This window comes from Molothrus aeneus, chromosome 2 (genome assembly GCF_037042795.1).
Source record: "Molothrus aeneus isolate 106 chromosome 2, BPBGC_Maene_1.0, whole genome shotgun sequence".
Lineage (NCBI taxonomy): Eukaryota > Metazoa > Chordata > Aves > Passeriformes > Icteridae > Molothrus > Molothrus aeneus.
The window spans coordinates 45,933,036-45,952,867 of NC_089647.1; the positions used below are offsets into that span (position 1 = coordinate 45,933,036).

Genomic DNA, 19,832 nt, shown 5'->3' on the forward strand with positions numbered 1-19,832 from the left:
TAATGTGGTCAGCACATCTGACTTTCAGTACATGGCACAAACAGCTCACTACCTGCAGAAAATTGCTGGTGAATATCCAGACTCAGGTTACTCTGAAGACACCTAATGTTACAGCTACAGTTTTCCTGCTCCATTTTGAGGCTGAATATTTGGAACATGAATAATGCCATTAACCCAAGAGAATTAGGTAAGCCCCATGGTTTTTCAATGATTTAGTTTTTGTCTGCACTAATTTTACCTCTAAATCTGCATGTCTGAAACTCCACACTCTTCAAGTCTGCTTAAAGTGATTACGTCTTCTCAGTAAATCTTAGATTGTTCTTTCTTCTGGCTGCAGAGCTGTCTGCCTGCAATTTCTCAAAAGAGAGCCAGGATTTCATATCCATTGGCCCCTGCATTCCTGCCAAAGCCCTGCAGAAATGAGAGCTGCTGCAGCTGCCAGGGTTTATTTACACACATTCCTGCCTCAAATTGAATTAATGAGCATAATATAACTCAGGCAATGTCCTCCACAGCTCTTGTTTCTCTTTGCCCCTCTTGACATTTCTTTCTCTCACACAACCCCTCTTGTAGTCTGTCTTAAAGTAGTATCTAAAGTGATCTTGGTGTAAAAAAGGAATTGCAGACACATTCAGGCTGATAAACGTGTACATACCTTGCTTACAGCCTGGTCTGTGGAAAGCCCATGATCACCTTAATGAGTATCCAGAAGGCTACATTGAACTTACTTGCTCTGTTCACTCTAAGTTTGTCTGTTTAGCAACAGACTTCGATGTTTAATCACTCAAAGACCCAGCCTTGCAAAGAGCTCTGATGCAACAGATGAGAGCAGCTGATGTTACAACATATCTCCAGTCGTTAATGTTCACATGCTATATTTAGTAAGCCATTCCTACAGGTGTCTCCAGCCCATTTCCGTCTTCAGAAATCTGAAATTCTGCACTCACAGCATAAGGGGTCCCACCATTAACAAGCCCTTTAGGCATTGCATGGACACAGCACATACAGGAAAGCTGCTCTTATGCTGCTAAGAAGACCAAAGCAGCGTTTCCAATATGTTATGGCACAGACAGAGCCCAAAAATGTTTGTCCAAACATTCACATCCATGTGACTACTGAAGTTCATTCTCCCCTATATTATCACCCCATAAAAAATGTATCTCTCACAAACTGTATGAAACATGTGAGGCTTGAAAAGCTTAGAACAAAAGCCATATACTTCTACTGGAAAAGTGCTAAGAGAAAATGAATAAAATCTTTAGTGATACATACATTTGCTACAACAGCACTTAATCAGCACATTCACAAGAACATGGCTGGCAACAGACAGGGTCCACCTGTCTCACGGGGGAAAAGGATCTTTGCACAAGAATTAGGAGATGTCACTGAAAGAGCTTCAAACTAGATCTCAAGGGTGAAAGGGATAAAACCAGGCTTACCAGATATAAGCCTGGGGGTGGCACTCCATATGGGATGGTGTGAGATTCTTTGGTTTGATATCTCAGTGGAGGTAGGGGAGGGAGATCCATGCAGCAGCAAAGATGCAAGGGTTACCGATGTGTCAGAAAGTGTGGAAGCTCCTGAGTATGGTCACTTAGGAATTAGGGCTTCTCCCCAAAAAAGCCCAAGAGAAATGGATTTACTCCAATGCCCATAGCATGGGCAACAAAGAGGAAGAGCAGGAAACCACTGCAGAGGAGGAAAGCTAATGATGCATTAATGGGAACATGGTAGGATGACTCACACAACTGGAGTGCTGCGGTGAGTAGAACCTCTTCAGATGGGACGGGCAAGGAAGGTCAGGTGGTGGGGTAACCTTGTAAGTTAAGGAGCCTTATGAGTATCTAGAGCTTGATAGTAGTGATGACAGGGTTGAGGGTTTATGTGTAAGAATCAGGGGAAAGGTCAACAAGCCAAATATCCTGGTCAGAGTCTAAAGATAAAGAGGCAGAAAAAATATTTCATAAGCAGATGGGAGAAGTCTCAGGATCACCGGCCCTTGTTCTTGTGGGGGAGTTCAACTCACTAAATGTCTACTGAAATACAATACAGAGGAAACAGTTTAGGTGACCTGCTTAGTGGAAAAAGGAAAGTCTGTGGACCTTGTCTATTTGGACTTCGGTAAAGCCTTTGACACTAATTCCCACACCATTCTCCTGGAGAAACTGACTCCTCATGGCTTGGATAGTTGCACTGTTTCCTGGGTAAAAATCTGGCTGGATGGCTGTGCCAAGAAAGTGGTGGGGAATGGAGCTTAACTCCACGGGTGGCTGGTCACTGGTGGTGTTCCCTAGGGGTCAGTATTGGAGCCAATCACATTTAGTATCTTCTCATTTATCTGGATGAGGGGGTCAAGTGCAATGACACCAAGCTGGAGGGCAGGAAGGCTCTCCAGAGGGACCTGGACAGCATGGATCCATGGGCTGAGGCCAACTGTATGAGGTTTAACAAGGCCAAGTGCTAGATCCTGCACTTGAGTCACAACAACCCCAGGCAGCACTACAGGCCAGAGGCAGTGTCTGGAAAGCTGCCAAGGAGAAAAGGACCTGGAGGTGCTGGTCAATAACTGGCTGAATGTGATCCAGTGTGTGCCCAGGTGGCCAAGAAGGCTGATGTCATCCTGGCCTGGATCAGCCAGGTGTGGCCAGCAGGAGCAGGGCAGTGACCGTCCCCCTGTAGCCAGCACTGCTGAGGCCACAGCTCCAATGCTGTGCTCAGTTCTGGGCCCCTCAGTGCAAGAGAGACATTGAGGGGCTGGAGCGTGTCCAGGGAAGGGCAACGGAGCTGGGGAAGGCTCTGGAGCACAAGTGCTGTGAGGAGCAGCTGAGGGAGCTGGGCTGTTTAGCCTAGGCAAAAGGTGGACCTTAATGCTCTCCCTACAGCTGCCCAAAATGAGGTTATAGCCACGAGGGGGTAAGTTTCTCACCCCAGAAAAAATGTGATAAGAACAAGAGGAAATGGCCTCAAGTTGTGCTAAGGGAGGTTTAGATTGTATATTAGAACAAGTTTTTTCATTGAAAGGGTCCTCAGGCATTGGAACATGCTACCCAGGGAAGTGGTAGAGTCACCATGCCTAAAGGTATTTAAAAGACATGCAGATGTGCACTTGGGGAGACTTGGCAGTGCTGGGTTAATGGTTGGACTTGACAACCTTAGAGGTCTTTCCCAACCTTATGGTTTTATGATTCTGTTAAAGCTTGATGGCAGCAAAGAACTGGGGCATGGTGTGTGTGCAACTTTCAGTGTCTTTACTTAGAAGCTTCCTCTCAGTTCCCTCTTTTTCCAACTTTTCAATATAATTCCATGCTCCTCATTAACACTTTCTTCCTTACACACAGCTGAAATCAAATACACTTGTCACTAAAATTTTATTGGGTCTTTGGAAAACATTTTGCATTTTGTGGCTGCCTTTCATATGCCTTTTGGTCTGTGTGAGGATGCCAGTGATTCAAGAGTTCAACTGCTCTTCCCATCTGTTCTGAATAAACAGTAACACTGAGACCCATTAGCTAAATGAGATTTTGCCTAGCCCCAAGTAACAGCACTTTGTATGGGTACCTGATTGACAGAGCCTTATTTTCAGTTGTTCTGCTCCCCACCAGATACCTATCTGGTTATTCCATATATTCACTTCTCCCTCCTCCATGTTTTAAAATTTCTTGTTATATATATCCAATTTTACAGAAGCACAATAAAAGTCAACTAAGTAAAATTATCAAAGAAATTCCTCTGATTTCTCTTTCAGAGTGGACAAACTTCACTTGAATTGGGAAAGGCTTTGCCTGAATGCAGCTTCTTTTAAAGCAAAGCTTGAAGTAATTACTTTTCATACTTCTCTGAAATAGAATTAGCCTAAAAACATCCCTTTTGGTATATCTCTCATACAAATTCTTTCAGAACCCCACAACAAGATTACTCTATAGCTGAAAATAAAATGCCTAACACTGGTGGTTCTACTGAATGTACACAGACTGCTGGATAACATGCTGCTTAGCTAACATGCTAACATACTGGAACCTGAGTACTAATGACGAAGTGCCAAAAGAAAACCCTTTAGATATTTACTAGAACAGATGGCTACTCCAAAACATTGCACAAAAGAGGTCCTTGCAAAGGTGACAGCCATTTTTTGTAAAATATAAAATGACACTCTGAAAACCATGGCATCTTCACTTTGAGCCATGCACACATTTTGTACACCCATGCAATGACAAGCAATGAATTGAGTATGGTGTGGAAACTCTAATTCCCTCAGCATGTCCTTTGTTCAGTAGTGGGTACAGCTCACAGTTTATTACAGGAGCACCTGATGGCTGGTAGGTCTTCATCCTTTTCCTTCTCAGAAATCTAACATGAGATGTAAACCATTTCAATCCAAATGAGAACGAGATGATGAAAGTAAGTTTGCATATAATATTGTTCTAGCTCATTTCTTTTAAAAGGATCTGCCAGTCCCAAATACTGAACAGGGTAAGAAGTGGTAAGTAGTACTTGCACGGAAATACTGTTTAACACCTTGCATTTGGGATAATTTATTGAAAACAGAAAAGCCATGTTGGGTCTAACTTTCATTCTACATTTCAGCCACTGTACTGAATCCTTCTGTACTGAATCCTCACCCAGCATCCTCCATAAAGCACTCCATGGTCCATTGTATGGTCCATTGTTTCAACAGAGAAACAATGTTTATACTTGCTTATCCTCTTTGCTTATCCTCTTTTGTGTGTGACAACGCTACTGTCCAAGATTTCTCTGCACTGGCTTGCTGACTCTACCATAAGCATGAAACTGTCTTATCTAAGCCATATCTCGGAAAGGGGAGGTGTGTCCAGAGCTCCAAGATGTAGCTCTGCAAGATGCTCAGCATGAGGCTGCAGCTCCTAATAGTGAAAGAAACTTCTTTTCCAACATCAGCCTACTGAGAGGTACCATTGCTAGGTTTTATGTTACAGAGACCAGTGGTGGCACATGTAAACACAACCAACCCCTCCACACTTTAGGCATTATATTATGGACAGCACCTGTATAATTTTCTCCTTTTCTCCTTTCAATCCTATTGAATCCAAAGAAAACACAGCTCTCTGGAGACACTCCTTCCTACACCTTCTGACAAGAGTACTGGTATAAAAACACCAGCTCAAGTGCTGCAAATACCCAAATGAGGAATTACACTCCACAAGCCAAATGGGTGCAGCAGTCTGACTTCCTGCACAGACTCAAAACTCCAAAGGCATTCTCAGAAGTGGTTGCACTCAGTTGCTTTTTGCCTGCCACATCTACCAATAGAGAGGCACCATGAGATACCATCGCTGCTGTCAGATCTTGAGTTACCAGGAAAGCCATGGGGGCCAGGCTGCTCTGGCTGACCCACACCAGCAGCCCAGGGCACTTGGAGGGGCTGTACTCCTTCCAGCCTCACTACTCCTGTGTACCTATGCTTGCCTTAGAACAATATAAGAGAGATCATTTCTACTCCTCAGGGCTTTTTGGATCAAATTTTGACATAATACAATTGGGGGGAAAAAAATGATCTCATGAAACATATACTTTAGGGAGGAAAGGGAATAAAGGTATGTTTCAAATTGATCTGGAAATATTTTCCCATGTGACATAGTTATGCTTGTCTCTTACAAAAATGAAATCTGCTAGTGAAGGAAAGAAACAGTGGCATAGAGCACAAATTCAGCTAAACAAACAAAAAATCTTCCACAAACAAAACTCCTTTATAGTATGTAAATTCAAATAAAAACATAACATGACCCTTCTGTCCCCAAGGAACGAAGGTAAAAACAGCATCCCAACCAACCCCTAAATATCTGCTATCGGGGCTTCCCTGCATTCATCAAAAAACCAAATAACTTAAGTGTGACCAAAGCATGCCAGAAAACCACTAATTCCAAGTCACAGACAGTCACCTCCTGCCCTCTGGAATAGATCCCATCTGCTGCTCCTCTTACTTTCTAAAGGATTCACAGCTTCATTGCTATGAGTTTAAACACACTATTAAAAACCATCTTCTCTAGACAAGCCACCTTCCTTTCTGTTCTATCGATTATGGGAATGGCAGCATGCTGGTCCACTTGCACATCCTCTCTGCCATGGCCTTCCTCATCATACCAGATTGTTTAGGCAACAACATCCATACAGGAACAGGATGTCTTGATGTCTTCACAGCAGCTGGAAATGCATCTGGTTTGCACACCTGGCAAGCTGGCAGAGCAGTGCTCAGCAGTGACCACCTGTTGAGGCAGACCCACTCCTCCTGGCTACCAAGCCTCTCGTGCTGCCACAGCCCAGCCTGCGCAGCACACTGCTAACCTACAAACTTCATCTGCTAAAGATGCTGCAGAGGCTGAGTGCTGCTCCATGAGAGGCATAAAAACCGCTTGGCTGCTTTCCACTTTTCCAAAAGAAGAACAGCTATCTCTTTTACTGAGATGCACACAAACGGTTGTCATACATGACAAACACACACTGTAGAGCTGCTTGGTTTTCCTCCTTAAGGAATGCAGAACACAGCTTACATCAGGAATGCTCTGATCCAGGAGACAAGTCATATGTTCTTAGTTTGTCCTTGCTTGTCAACGGGGCTCAAAACACAGACTTTTTTTGTAGACATGAGCATTAGTAAACACTGCCTCTGGTACAATACAGTAGCTGCCCTTGTATATTTAAAAGGCAGCTGTTTCTAATTGAGAAAATATGGATTAGCATATCTTCCAAACATCTTTCCGAACTTGCAACAAGGCTTTGCTACTTCTAAATATATGAATAAAGCTATTTGTGAAAATTCTGAGGGACATGAAGCAATGCTGAACTCCAAATTGAGAAAAGACGCAACTTCTGAAGCACAGTCCATTACTACAGAATGGTAATTCCATCCTGAGTGAAGGAGCTTGGTTCCTGCACACTACTTTTCCCCACTCCAAAACCAATAAATCAGGATAACGGGCAATTAGACTAAAGTGTAAATGCTCTGTATTTTCATTTAAGCTACTGAGCAGCATTTGCTTGTTAAAACTACCTGATCTCCAAACCAGCATTGACCAGACAGCATGGCTAGAGTCCCAGGTTACACCCTAAACACTGAAGAAAAACCAGCTGACCACCTCTGCACCATCTGTACAACCTGTAGGTAACCATTCACAACCTCTCCCTTTCCTATTGCTCCCCCATCTAATGCACTCACCTGCCAGCCACAGCTCTTCTGCAGAGCAGGGACCAAGAAGTGAAGGTGAGCACAGCAACACTTGGGAGAAGTTTGAAGCCAGCTGACTGCCTTGCTCTGCACTGCCAGTTCCCAAACCTGAACGAGTATTTATGCTTCTGGCTTAACGTTATTTTCACATGGCTCTATATAGGAAATGCCAGCACAGTGCTGGGCACAGCTGCATATACAGTCCTGCTTTAAAGCCTTCGTAAAATATTTCCTAAGGAGAAATTAAGTCTGGGACATCTTTCAGAAATATTTAGAACAGGTTTGTGTCAAAGTTGCCAAATAGGTAAAGGAGTATGTTTTGGGCGATTAGCCTGCGTTAAAATAAGCATGCTTAATATATTAGTTTCACATTCATAACTTATAAAAATATTAATTTATCTCCATTTTTTCATCTTTGTGGTGTATGACACAGTACAACACAATGCCAGAGATCTAGAAATGAGAGATTAATTTCTGAAAGCCATGTGTGGCTCATAAAAACAACAAACCCACTCCTTCAACAGATGCTTAAAAATATATGCATGCTTCGTTAGTCTAATTTGTCCGCGCAGAGCCTAGTCCAAAACTGCAGAAAATGTTCCAAAACCACATCAAGTGCCACAGAGACCTCTGTGCATAATAACAAAAACAAACATGATCAGCAGGCATTAAAGACCTCAATCTGCAGGCCAAGTCTGATTTGCGTATAACAGCTGGATGAAGCTTTTTCACCAACCAAAGCATTGACACCACAATGTAATGTGCAACTGATTGCAGACAAAAAAACCACAATCAGAACAGCCAATTTTTTAACTAGCACCAAACTGTGGAAATATGAGAAGCCAGAGAGAACAACAACAGAGACCTCTGGAAAACAATTCAAATGTAGAGAGTAAGACGAAAGTATTCTGGAAAACACAAAAATGTACATTAAGCTGTCAGCTTTGCAGTGTGGATTTGGAAGGGCAGTAATGTGAAACCTGTTTATTACACTGCAATAATGATTATTATCTTGCATCCAGGATTTTTGGGGGGTGTTTTGTGTTGTTTCCAAGTCTTGAAAACCATGAAGTTTTCTCACATGCTTTGGTAAGAGCTCAATCAGCAAGATCTCAGAGAGTTTCAGATTGAAGGCCAACTACAAAACCAACTGTGCAACCCAAGTCCATCACACCCTTTATCTACATCACCTCCCTCCCTCAAAAGCCAACAACAGTGCAATAGTCAAGGCAAGCCCATCTTGCTAATGTCATACACACAGATGAATGGGAAGCTTTGCTAAAAAAGGCACAGATGTCTTCTTAACAAGCCATTAGAACAAGCAAGTCCTGCTACTGTCAGATTACATGGGGTCAACCAGAGATCTCCATTACTGGGATCTTTTAAAAAACATCTTCGATCCAGGTAAACTCCATGTCAGCTTCTTTGAAAGTCTTCATAAATATATGATAACCTAGCAAGAGTCTGACAGTTTAACTGGACAAGAAATAAGTATCTTCTGTCAAGGATGCGCAGAGCATTGGAAAATAAAAGCACACCTGCAATTACAGCTATGAAAGTGGCTCTTACATGGAGCTGTTTCAGCTATGCTGGCGATAAAAGTATTTGAACTGTGATTCAAGAAGTCTTTCAAATGCAGCTGTATAAAGGTAACTGGGAAGTACAGCAGCCCCAATTTCAAAACATCCAGCCATGAGGTTTTGATGAGATGGGCCTCCTAATGACATCCTAAGATCAAGATGATTGTTAAACCCCAGTTCTGCAACATGACCACATACAGCACAAAGCAGAAGTCTAAAAAATTAGAAACACCAACCTGCACTTTAAAATAACCACAGCACATGTCTCTCTCGAAACCAGATTAAAACCCTTTCCTTCAGGCAGAAACCCTGAGACTGATACTCATCTTCCTAAAGGTATTTCCTTAATGGTAACAACAACAAATGAAGCAGACACAAAATACAACACATATTAAGGTAAATAAACTGGAAGAAAGAAATCACAGCTACATAGTAGTTCTTTCATCATCAACGAGCAGATGCTTCAGAAGGGTGATAGGAATACTCCTTTTCCTGCCAACCCTACTCTCCCTTAAAACACTAAAAATTTCAGCTCCAGGTGGGGAAAGAAGATACCTGTTTTTCTTCATCTTAGATAATGTCTACATCAAGACTCAAAGCATCCTCTTGTACACATATGCATGCTTTCAGGTACAGGTATTTAGACATGTGTGGGGATGGGAATACCTGCACACAGACTTTAATTCCATACACTGCAATAGTATTCCCATGAACCTAAAGTATGCTTCAATTCCAATGAAGAAATCAATACAAGAACAGAGCATTAGCAGCACAGTTCTTACACCATATGTATGACTCATATAAGAAATAAGCACAAATGCTAGCACTCACTGTTCCCTTCAGGGCATCGAATCTCCATCCCCAGGCAAACAAACAAAATACCCAAGACTGCATGAGGGCAGGATGGTGGCTAATGTGCTCATCAACAAAATACCGCTGGGTTATGAGCTACAAGCCCTGTAAGTTCAGGGACATGATAATTAAATAGGAGCTCACATCCTCAGAGTGGCACATTTCTGTACCACTTCTTTCAGATAATGAGTATCAAACTAGATAGCTCTTTTTAAAAACACAGACATCTACTTGCTTTCAAAAGTCTGTGATGGTAAGTCATACCTTCCCCAGAGGCAGGAAAGGACTCAGATATTGTACAAAATACTGTTATCTGGAAGTGACCATTCAAAAGCAATCAGTTCCCATCAAAGCCTCTCGGCTTTTGTAATTTTTTGTCTTTGGCAAGACAAAAAAGGCACCAACTCTTCTAGTACCACTGTTCTCATAAATATTTTAAAAAAACCCCAAACTTAAAAATATACAGAAATTCAGGAAAGCCAAGAGAGCTACTGTTGTAGTGTGTTTTTATATTTTGTAATACTCTGAAGTAGTTTTGGTTTGTATTACCATATTTTTCCCAAATGGTTTATCCCAAACTGTGCCCCCCTCCCTTTACCTGTGTTATCCCTCTCGTGGGATGAGATCATCCCCAAACCCCCACCCTGGCTCTCTGTCAATCACTCAGCATCCCATCCCCTCCATCCAGAAGCTTCGGTCCAGGTCGTCAAGTGATTAGCCAGAGGCTGGGAGTCAGCCCCCCAAGCCTTGCCCCATACGCTGTCCTAAATGTCTATCCCCCAGCATCCATCCCTTAGGGTCACTCATTGGTTGGTAAAATGTTATCTACTTTGGGTTTCCACCTCCCTTTAAATGTGACCTTGGCACATCTCCCAGGGCTGTCGGCAGGAGGCCCCTGAGGTGCAGGAGCTCCTTCGGGACTCCTAATAAAACCTTGGATTAACCCCTGCTAAGAGTCGGCCCTTTCTCTTCTACCGATGTCTCTGGTGTCTCTTGTGCTGCAGAGACGGCCAGCCCAGGTGCCCTCAGTACCCTCGGGGCATAGAGAGTGTCTCCCTGCTGTCAGCCCAGGTGCCCTCAGCACCCTCGGGGCACACACAGAGAGTGTCTCCCTGCTGTCAGCCCAGGTGCCCTCAGCACCCTCGGGGCACACACAGAGAGTGTCTCCCTGCTGTCAGCCCAGGTGCCCTCAGCACCCTCGGGGCACACACAGAGAGTGTCTCCCTGTCAGCCCAGGTGCCCTCAGCACCCTCGGGGCACACACAGAGAGTGTCTCCCTGCCAGCCCAGGTGCCCTCAGCACCCTCGGGGCACAGAGAGTGTCTCCCCCCAGCCCAGGTGCCCTCAGTACCCTCGGGGCACACACAGACAGTGTCTCCCCCCAGCCCAGGTGCCCTCAGCACCCTCGGGGCACACACAGACAGTGTCTCCCCCCAGCCCAGGTGCCCTTAGCACCCTCGGGGCACACACAGACAGTGTCTCCCCCCAGCCCAGGTGCCCTCAGTACCCTCGGGGCACACACAGACAGTGTCTCCCCACTGTCGGCCATGTCGGGGCTGCCTCCCGGTGTCTGCCGACTCGGGACTGGCCCAGGGCTCCTGAGAGGCTCCCAGAGGGACCGAGACAAGCTACCAGAGAGTTTTCTTACATTATTCTCACATTATTATTTCTGATACTGTTTAAGAGAAATTGTGTGCCTGAAAAGGTTCCCCCAAAGCAGAAAGAGTTTCTTCCCAAAGTACCAGACAAATACTATTGGAAGATTTCTATTAAGGACAATTGAGATTTTAATCATGGCTCTGTCTTAAGATGTCACAAGTATTTAATTCTTAATATTGTAGTGAAAACAGAAGAAATGTTGACTCTGACAAGAGAGAATAAGTAAGTCGCTTTCCTTTCCCTCCAAGGATGAAAAATGGTATTATATCCCTGTGAAAATGCTCAAGATATTATGGGCAAGAGAAAGAAATACTTAGTGCAAATAGTTTAACAAACCCCAGCAGAAACAAAGCATCACATATTTGAAGTCTGCCAGACTTCATGTTGACATTTGGTGAAACAACACAATAAAATGTTTTGCACCTCCTGTGCCTTCTACTGATGGCACAAAGTCCTGGCTGGTACAAATGCTAATGACGATTCTAGCTAAAATCAGCTTCCTTCAAATGCCATTAGATTTACACAGTATGAGGATCTAAAATGTCCTGGAGTTCAGTTTATTTGAAGATAAACACACTAGCAAGATCTGAAACAAGAACAACACTTTTAAGATGCCATATTATCTATAAATGAGCAAAAGAATACAGCAAGAGTAAAGAAATTGTTAAAGTCTAGGCAGCAAGGCAACTCATTTTACTGACTAGAGCCTAACACAGTCCCAGCTCATTTCACCATGAGCTGGTTTCATGACAGCAACCGATTACTCAAGAGACTCTGTGGGAGTTAATGTGAGTGGTAAACAAGCTCCCTTCACCTTGGGAGCTTTCCTTGATTTTACAAAAGGATAAAAGTGAAAAAAAAAAAAAAAAAAGAAAAAAACCCCACGTTTTTCAACGGCTGCTCCTTCTCTCAAAAATACAAGGAAACTGGTAGAATGATATTGATCCCCTCTAGCACACACTGAAAGCCTTAAGACAGCTTGTTTCTGACTGCTTGAATTCAAAAATCATCTCTATACAATGATCACCTATCCTTAACATTTTAGGTTGATAATTACTGATCCAGGTACACAGCTCCACAAGCATTGGACTGGATACTCTACTAGCCAAGGTAAACGTGTTCTCCATTAAAAAATAAAAAAAGGAGAATAGATTATTTTCATTTTGGCAAGATATCAGTACCACTTCTCAAGTTGTAATGTCAGAAAATCAGAGCATAAAACCAAAGGTTAAATACAAACACTTTCTAAAAACATAGTCAAGAAAAACCAAAGCCTTATTAATATGAAGGTTTTGTTCCAAGACCTGTGGTTTTATATGCTGCAGCAAACGTTGATGACCAGCACAACATGAATTTTGCTAAAGTTGCAATAAAAAATAAGAGTCCTTTTGGGAAAAAAAGAAAGGCAAGAGCAAGCTAAAGCCCACAGCTTGTCCCCTTGTGTGTGAAGCAACATTTTGCCGTATTGTCTATATTTTAGAAGGCTGACATGTTAATGGCAGCATTAAAGTCTGCTGTGGAGGACAAGTTGTTCTTGACTCTGCATGATACTGAAGTCAAATTATTGCCTGATATATGAAAATGTGAGTTAGAGCTACTGATGCTGTATGTGCTGTGAAACACGCCAAGATTACCATGAAATACTACCAGACGACTGAGGCTTTGTCTGTCAGTCACTCACCTGCTCAGTCACTCACCAGCCTGTCAGCTGTCAGTCTCAGCCGTAAAAAGCTGTCCATGAAAATGTATCATAGCCTCCATTATCCTCAGTGTTTTAGAGCATAATAATAAAATATGTATTAAGCCAGAACAGCAACAAAATCATGCCTGACTGCTCTTGTTGAATACAAACATGGGAGTAATCTCAAAAATCTAATTGGCCTGCCAACACTTGAGTTTTTTATTATAATTTTCTAGTACATAAAGGTAGCAATCTAAGAATATAATTTCTTGAAATTATTAGATAGATAGCTTTTCTTCTTTCTGTATCCCATCTTTGCACGGAAGTCTAAACTTATAACCCAATACATTTTTCAGGTAAATCTGAAAGCCATTCCAACCTCTACAAAATAACTTTTTATCATAAAATTACAAACCCCTTAATTGTTACAATTTTTAATTGCTATCCCCTTATTTTAAATATGCATTAATCTCTTGAGTGATTTTGACAGGCCTGCTATTTGATCTTCTCACCAGGGGTTGAAATAACAACACTGAAGGGAAAATCTTACTACCTCGAGCTCAGCTGACATGGAAGGAACAAATCCAGAATTCCTCTAGTACCATAATCAGCAATGTATCAGCTCTCCTGCTTCTGACCATCTCATTCTATTCTCAAGGAAATTCTGTTTGTTTAGAATGGATGAAGGTAAAAAGCAACAATACAAAACCAAACATATGGAAAAGAACAAACCCATGACAAAACAAAATCCCAAACCAAATACAACATTTTGTCAAACACACAAAATCTTGCCAGGACTAGACACTAACAAAAGAGCCAGTCCTACTGCCATCACAGTAAATTGGGAATTGTCATGCAGTACCCGCAGTGCATGTAATCATGGATGATGTCAGTTTGGGGGACAAAGAGAGCTCTTCTCATGAGGAGATTAAGCTAAATGAATACAAGGATTAAGAAAAGGTTAAAATGAAGTCCAAGCACTCTGACTAGAGTAGCAGTGCTTTGCTGGCACTATGTGAGCTCTGAGGGTGACAGCAGGGTGCTGTGCTGGGCTGTGTCCCCAGAGCCAGGTGTTGGTACTGACCTGCCCCAGCATGTCAGGCGCGATGGGGAACGTGGGCCAGATGGCTGAGTACACGCCGAAGAACACGAGCCAGAGCAACATGCTTCCCCAGACGGCCAGGTGACTGAACTGCCAAGAACAGGGAGAGAGACAGAGTCAACACACGGCACTTCCTCCATCCACCCAGCCCAGAAGTGTTTCCCTGTTCAGGTCTCTGTCGGTCTCACTCAGGCCCGTCTACTGCTCTTGGTTTGGGGCCAGTAGCACAGGTTGTTCAAACAGCACAAACCACTTCTCTTTAATCTTTGCTTCATAGCAGGGCAGACAGATACTCTTCTCAGCCAATCTGTCTTATTTGGATCTCCAGAAACTGGTCAGATTTTCCTTGGAACCATAATTTCTCTCATCTAGTTCCTGTATCCTGTCATGCACGTTCCAGATTTAACATGTAAATCAAGGTAGGAATTTTCAAAGGCACAGGTTAAAGTTCACATGGACAAATCCCCTATGGCCGTGTACACATACTAGCCATATATATCACCTTCTCTGGAGGAAGATTCAGTTTTGTGTACTACCAAAATCAACATCTACTGGTCAACTATGCCTTTTTTTTTGTTTTAAAGGTGTTCTAACTGATTTACACACATGCAATGCAGTTTACATCTTTACTGGTTCTTTAGTCTGTAGACTCACTAAAAGAAAATAAGAACTATTAAATGACCAAGAGCACATCCAGCAAAAACTTCTTCTCAGTGGCATTAAAGTCATTTTTCCTACACAGCCAAACTGTTTTTCTGCTCAGATGATTTAAGTTGTTTTACTTTTACACCACAGTGGATGGAACCAGTAATTTCAGTTGTAACAAGCAACTGAGCTCATTATTGGCTCCAACTTTTCTGGATGCCAACAACTCCTGTGGCTGATGACTTTGGCTCCAATTCAGAGAAGTACCTGCATAAATCTTAATTACTAATTACATATGAGTTCAGGAACACGGGAATGTATTCACATACTGGGTGCTGGTGGACACAGCGTGTTTGTTCAGCTCTCAGCTTTATATTTCCTACTGGATGACTGTGTCTGTTGACTTTTTGAACAGTATGTCTGAGAATCAAAGAAGTGTCTGATATTGTGTTCTGCTACCTGTGAGATAAATAAAAACTTCTGGAAGAAGATTGCTCCTAATCTGCAACCGTTGGACATGCTCAGAAAGGACAGCTTTCTCCAGCACAGGCAGTGAAAACAAACAAGCAAGGAGCCTGCAGCACCAGTGCAGACTGGCATATAGTTGGGATCAACTACAGACTACCTTACACTAGAAGCATTCATACAAAATGTCAGAGGCAATGGAAAGAACACTCTTCTAGGCACTCTCAGAAAGCTGGAATTTTGTGTAACTCTGAAAGTTGCTAGGCTAATAATAAGCAAGACATGGGATAGGCCCCTTCCTGGAGAGACACAGTGGGTAAGAAGATTTGTTTTCAAACTTTGCTATTTATTCTGTTTGACCCAGGAGATCTGACCTCAGTAAATAAACAACTCCTTATGTAAAACAAACAAACAAGAAACAGACTAACCAAAAAACCCCAGCCCCAAACCCCCACATAACCAAAAAAACCCTCCAAAATACCCACAATATGTGCTCAATTCCATTTAAATGTGAAGAAAAGAAGGAAATTGAAGCATTTTTTTAAAACACTTGGAGGACAAGAGGGATTTTATCCTTTCAGTCTACTTGCTCTTCTGAAAACTGAGCACAACTCATGTCAAGATTCTGACTAGAAGCCCTGCCCTAGTGAGCAACTGTAATGCCCAGCTCCCCAAAGATCAAGTATTGCAAGACTGCTGCAAGAACTCATCCTTATGAAAAGTCAGCTCCATGCAATGGCAGAATAGCACCATCACTGTTTTCTGAAAAGGATGTGATACCTTCTCTTGAGCCACAGCCTTCCTCTCAGACAAGTGGACAGAAGGCTCAGGATAGCTGGGACTGGTGCTTCCCTAGCTCCTGTACTTTATGACTAAAACCAGTAAAAATAAAAGCAAGCAGAGAACCCAATCTCAGATATAGACTTATTTTGTAGGAAGTGTATTTAGGCTAGTGAAATGAATCAGGTTTTTTTGTCTCACTCAAGTTTTTCTTTCCATTCTGCTGCTAGGACACTTTTCAACTTTGGCAGATCTTCACCCTTTTCAGCTGAGCAGACTTCTGCTCATTTTATGTTGTCTACCTTCTTCTCATGGTTGTCCTAATCATCTCATTATCTCAGACTTATATCTGCCCAAACTCCTTCTTTGCCTTTGAAAGAGCTCCTGCATTCTGGAAGAGCCCTCCTTGGCCTGCTTGAAAACGTTCCTTACACAAGGAAAATGTTCCTTACACAAGTCACCCCACAAACCTTTGCACTGGTGATTCTCCACTGATAATCTGCATTTACCCCCGGAGACTTGATGTGCAAAACCAGAAGTGAGCCCATCAGGTGTGTTAAATGAATGACAGAAAACAAGAAATTAAGATTACTGCATAAGAACAAGACAGAGTGTATGGCTCTCCCGTGTACCCTGCTTATCTGAAACAGTTCCTACAGTGTGGTAAAGCAGTGATGAAAAAAGCTCTGTGTGTTTGGGAAAAAGCCTACTGCAGTGTTCCACATAGGCCTCATGTAACATGAAGCTATTCCACTCAACTTCAATGTGTGGATTTTATTATGCATTATGTTGCCACTTTTATCAGAGCCTTTCTTTCCACACTACCTACTGGATATACCAAGCTCCCAAAACTTTGACTGTGTTTTTTCTTAAAGTTTTCTGCTGAAACCACCTTGTTCTCCCAAGTGGCAGTGTCCCTCTCACTCTCTAGAACAAATTGCCTGTAACCAATCCACTTGATGATGGAGAAGAGGCTTAACTCAGTGTTGTAAATTTAATACTCTTCAAGTAACCTGAAGATTCTCTGTGTGTTGATTCACTCACAGCTGAAACTATAACCAACATCAGATTTTGCTATGAGTGTCATTGTTCCAAGCAATGGGGCAGGATTTAGAAGTATATATAGAAAAAATGGATTCTAAACACAACTGCTGTGTGAATAACAATAATTTATCTGTAAAATGCCAGAGTTACAGAACTCCAATATCTACTAAACATTATGGTATCTTTTAAAAAAGAAGTTTAGAAATGAGGGGCCCACGATTATCCTCAAGTGGCTGAAAAGACACCCATTACCTATCCAGGGAAAAGGAGAGAACAGAAACCATCAAAAAATTCACAACAAAACAGGATCTAAACAAGCTCACATGCATTCAATGCTGATTTGGTTATATGCTTTCTGGTTCACAAGGGATTAATTTAAGGATTTTTGCATTTTAAAATGTTGATACACAACACAGAACTGATGCATAAGCAACAGTAAAAATACTCAGATTTTATTTTCAGATGAGAGAACGGGGCAGAAAATATTAACATCGCCCTAACAATTAAATAACCCATACAGACAGCATTTCATCTTTAAAATTCAGAACAGATGTCAGCTCATTGATCTTCACAATTCCTCTGGGAGGAATGAAATAAAACATTTTACAACTAACAGAAGCAATGAGGTTAACAAGACCTAAGCCAAACCCTTGAAGAAATTGGTAGAATAAGAATGTGTGTCCTGAAAACATCTTAGCCTTGAGGGCAGAGTTTCTTTGTATGTCATGAAAACTGGATTCCCATAAAGTATCTTACTGGTATGGAGAAAAGGAGACTCCATCAAAATTTAAAAAATTAGTGTTTCAGAGGGGCTAGGGGAAAGGAAGGGAGAAAGGTGTTGAAGGTTCATCAACACAGGAGCCCTTCCCTCCCTGTCTCTCACACTCTTTTGAGCTGACTGCCCTGCTGGATTCTGTCATCTACCTGTAACAGAGCATTCGCCCTGTTACAGGTTACTGGCATTTCAAGCCAGTAACTCAAATCAAGGAAACAACATAACTATTCAACTAATTATTATAGTTATTCAACATAACTATTCATCCTAATTACACTAGGTTTCAAAAAGAAAAACAAAAAAACCAAAACAATTCAACCAATGTGGAGTCACCACTAGTTCTTTTTACCTGGGCCAAAGATGTTTTCAAAGTCCAGTTGTTTATCTGTGGGCAGACACCTTTCATTCCCTATTGCATTAATTTTGAAGGAGCTACAGACTACAAAGGATAATTTTCTTGATGCATTTTCTTAAGCAATTTCAGTAGTATGTTGATTTCATGCAAAATTTTCCTCATTTTTAAGTAGAGATGTTGACAATACGCTTTTAGTGTACTCTTTCCTCTTCTGCCAGGCTGCCCTTTTTCATCACAGATATCGTGTGATTCACGAGTTCATTCCTCTCACATTCTGTACTTAGAGAGCTTAGCAGCCTATCCTTACATGAAAGACCTAACTAGAACTCTGAAGTCCCTAAAAAATGATTTTTAGTACTTCTTATCTGTATCAATACTCATTAGGGAGGAAGGTGTGCTAATAAAATAAAAGATACTGGAAAGTACTTACTCTAGTCCATGCAGTTGTTTCCAAGCCAGCTTTCAGACAAACAGTGACTACAACATACTGCAAGGAAAAATAAGAAAGAAGACAACTTCATTACTAACACTCTCAAATCCCAATCTCCCCTTTACACCTAAAAAGCTACCACCATTTAGGCAGCAACCCAGGAACTTGGTAGGGGATGTGGAAAGGACAGAGCAGAAACTATTGTTGGTGCATGTCTGGGAAAAAAAATTAAAAGGAAGAGGGAAAATCATGCACACAGCATCAGGTTGATTTTTTTTTTTAAACTTACATATTTTCATCAGGTTTACACCATTTTCTTGTGGTGAAAAAAAGGCTGGAAAGAAATTCTACCATTCAAAGATTGTTAGGATACAGAAACTTACAGTGTAAACTATGTTTCCAACAAATAAATAGTCAACTCCCTGTCCATTTGTGAATACTGCATCTGAAAGAAGAAGATAAAGAAGATCACCTTTGTTGTCAGTTTATCAACAGAATGGACAAAAGAACAAGGAGATTTTCAGGAGAGAATAACTGGTCCCAACCTTTCCTTTTTGAACATCCAAAAGCACTCCCAGAGACCATGAGGTAATGGTAATGCAGAAGTTGTGTTCAGCTGGGCCTCAGACATGGTGTATGGATAGAGCATCCATCCATCCATAGCTCCAGTTGCCTGAAGCTGGCCTAGGAAAGGGGCAGTGTTCACCAGACCCTAACATGTAATTTGCCTGTAAGAGCTGAGGTATGCCCCTGCCACTTTTTCTGCTGCTATCTGTCCTGTACTGTCACCTCTAACAATATTTATTATTTGCATGCCTGTGATGAAAAAGCAGCAAAACACCAGCTGACTTGTGGTGAAAGAGAGCTGAGCTAAGAGCAGGGAGAGTTTAATTTGTAAAGGACACATATCAACATGTACAATATCTCACTGGAGGTTAGTTCCATAACTGAGCAGTATTCAGTCTCTGGCCACCCGTTCTCTATCAGCTGTGCACAAGGGTGAGTACATACATGCTAATCTATCATTTGGAAGTGCCAAGCTTGGCAATACTTCAAATGTCATTTAGTCTCTCAGCCCTTGCTGAATCAAACTGGAACACCATGAAAATGCATTCAACCACCACATGAATGCCAATTGAACTTGTACTCACAGGAGTTTTCAAGCACTACTCCAGCATGATAAGTATTGCTATTTTCACATGTTTTAAGACAACTGCTAGGGAAATACATGAACAGCAGGGACAAAAAGGCTTAAGATAAAAGCTTG

General features: G+C 42.0%; 1 protein-coding gene across 1 annotated transcript in view; it reads right to left on the bottom strand.

Moving 5' to 3' along the window:
* ATP8A2 (ATPase phospholipid transporting 8A2) overlaps positions 1 to 19,832 on the bottom strand; it is a 319,989-nt gene that overhangs the window by 85,214 nt on the left and 214,943 nt on the right. Inside the window, exons 31-33 of the mRNA XM_066544842.1 lie at positions 18,949 to 19,010; positions 18,566 to 18,622; positions 14,054 to 14,161 (exon numbers count right to left, since the gene is read on the bottom strand). Of these exons, the coding sequence (XP_066400939.1) occupies positions 14,054 to 14,161; positions 18,566 to 18,622; positions 18,949 to 19,010 (227 nt within the window). The remainder of the gene's footprint in view (positions 1 to 14,053; positions 14,162 to 18,565; positions 18,623 to 18,948; positions 19,011 to 19,832) is intronic.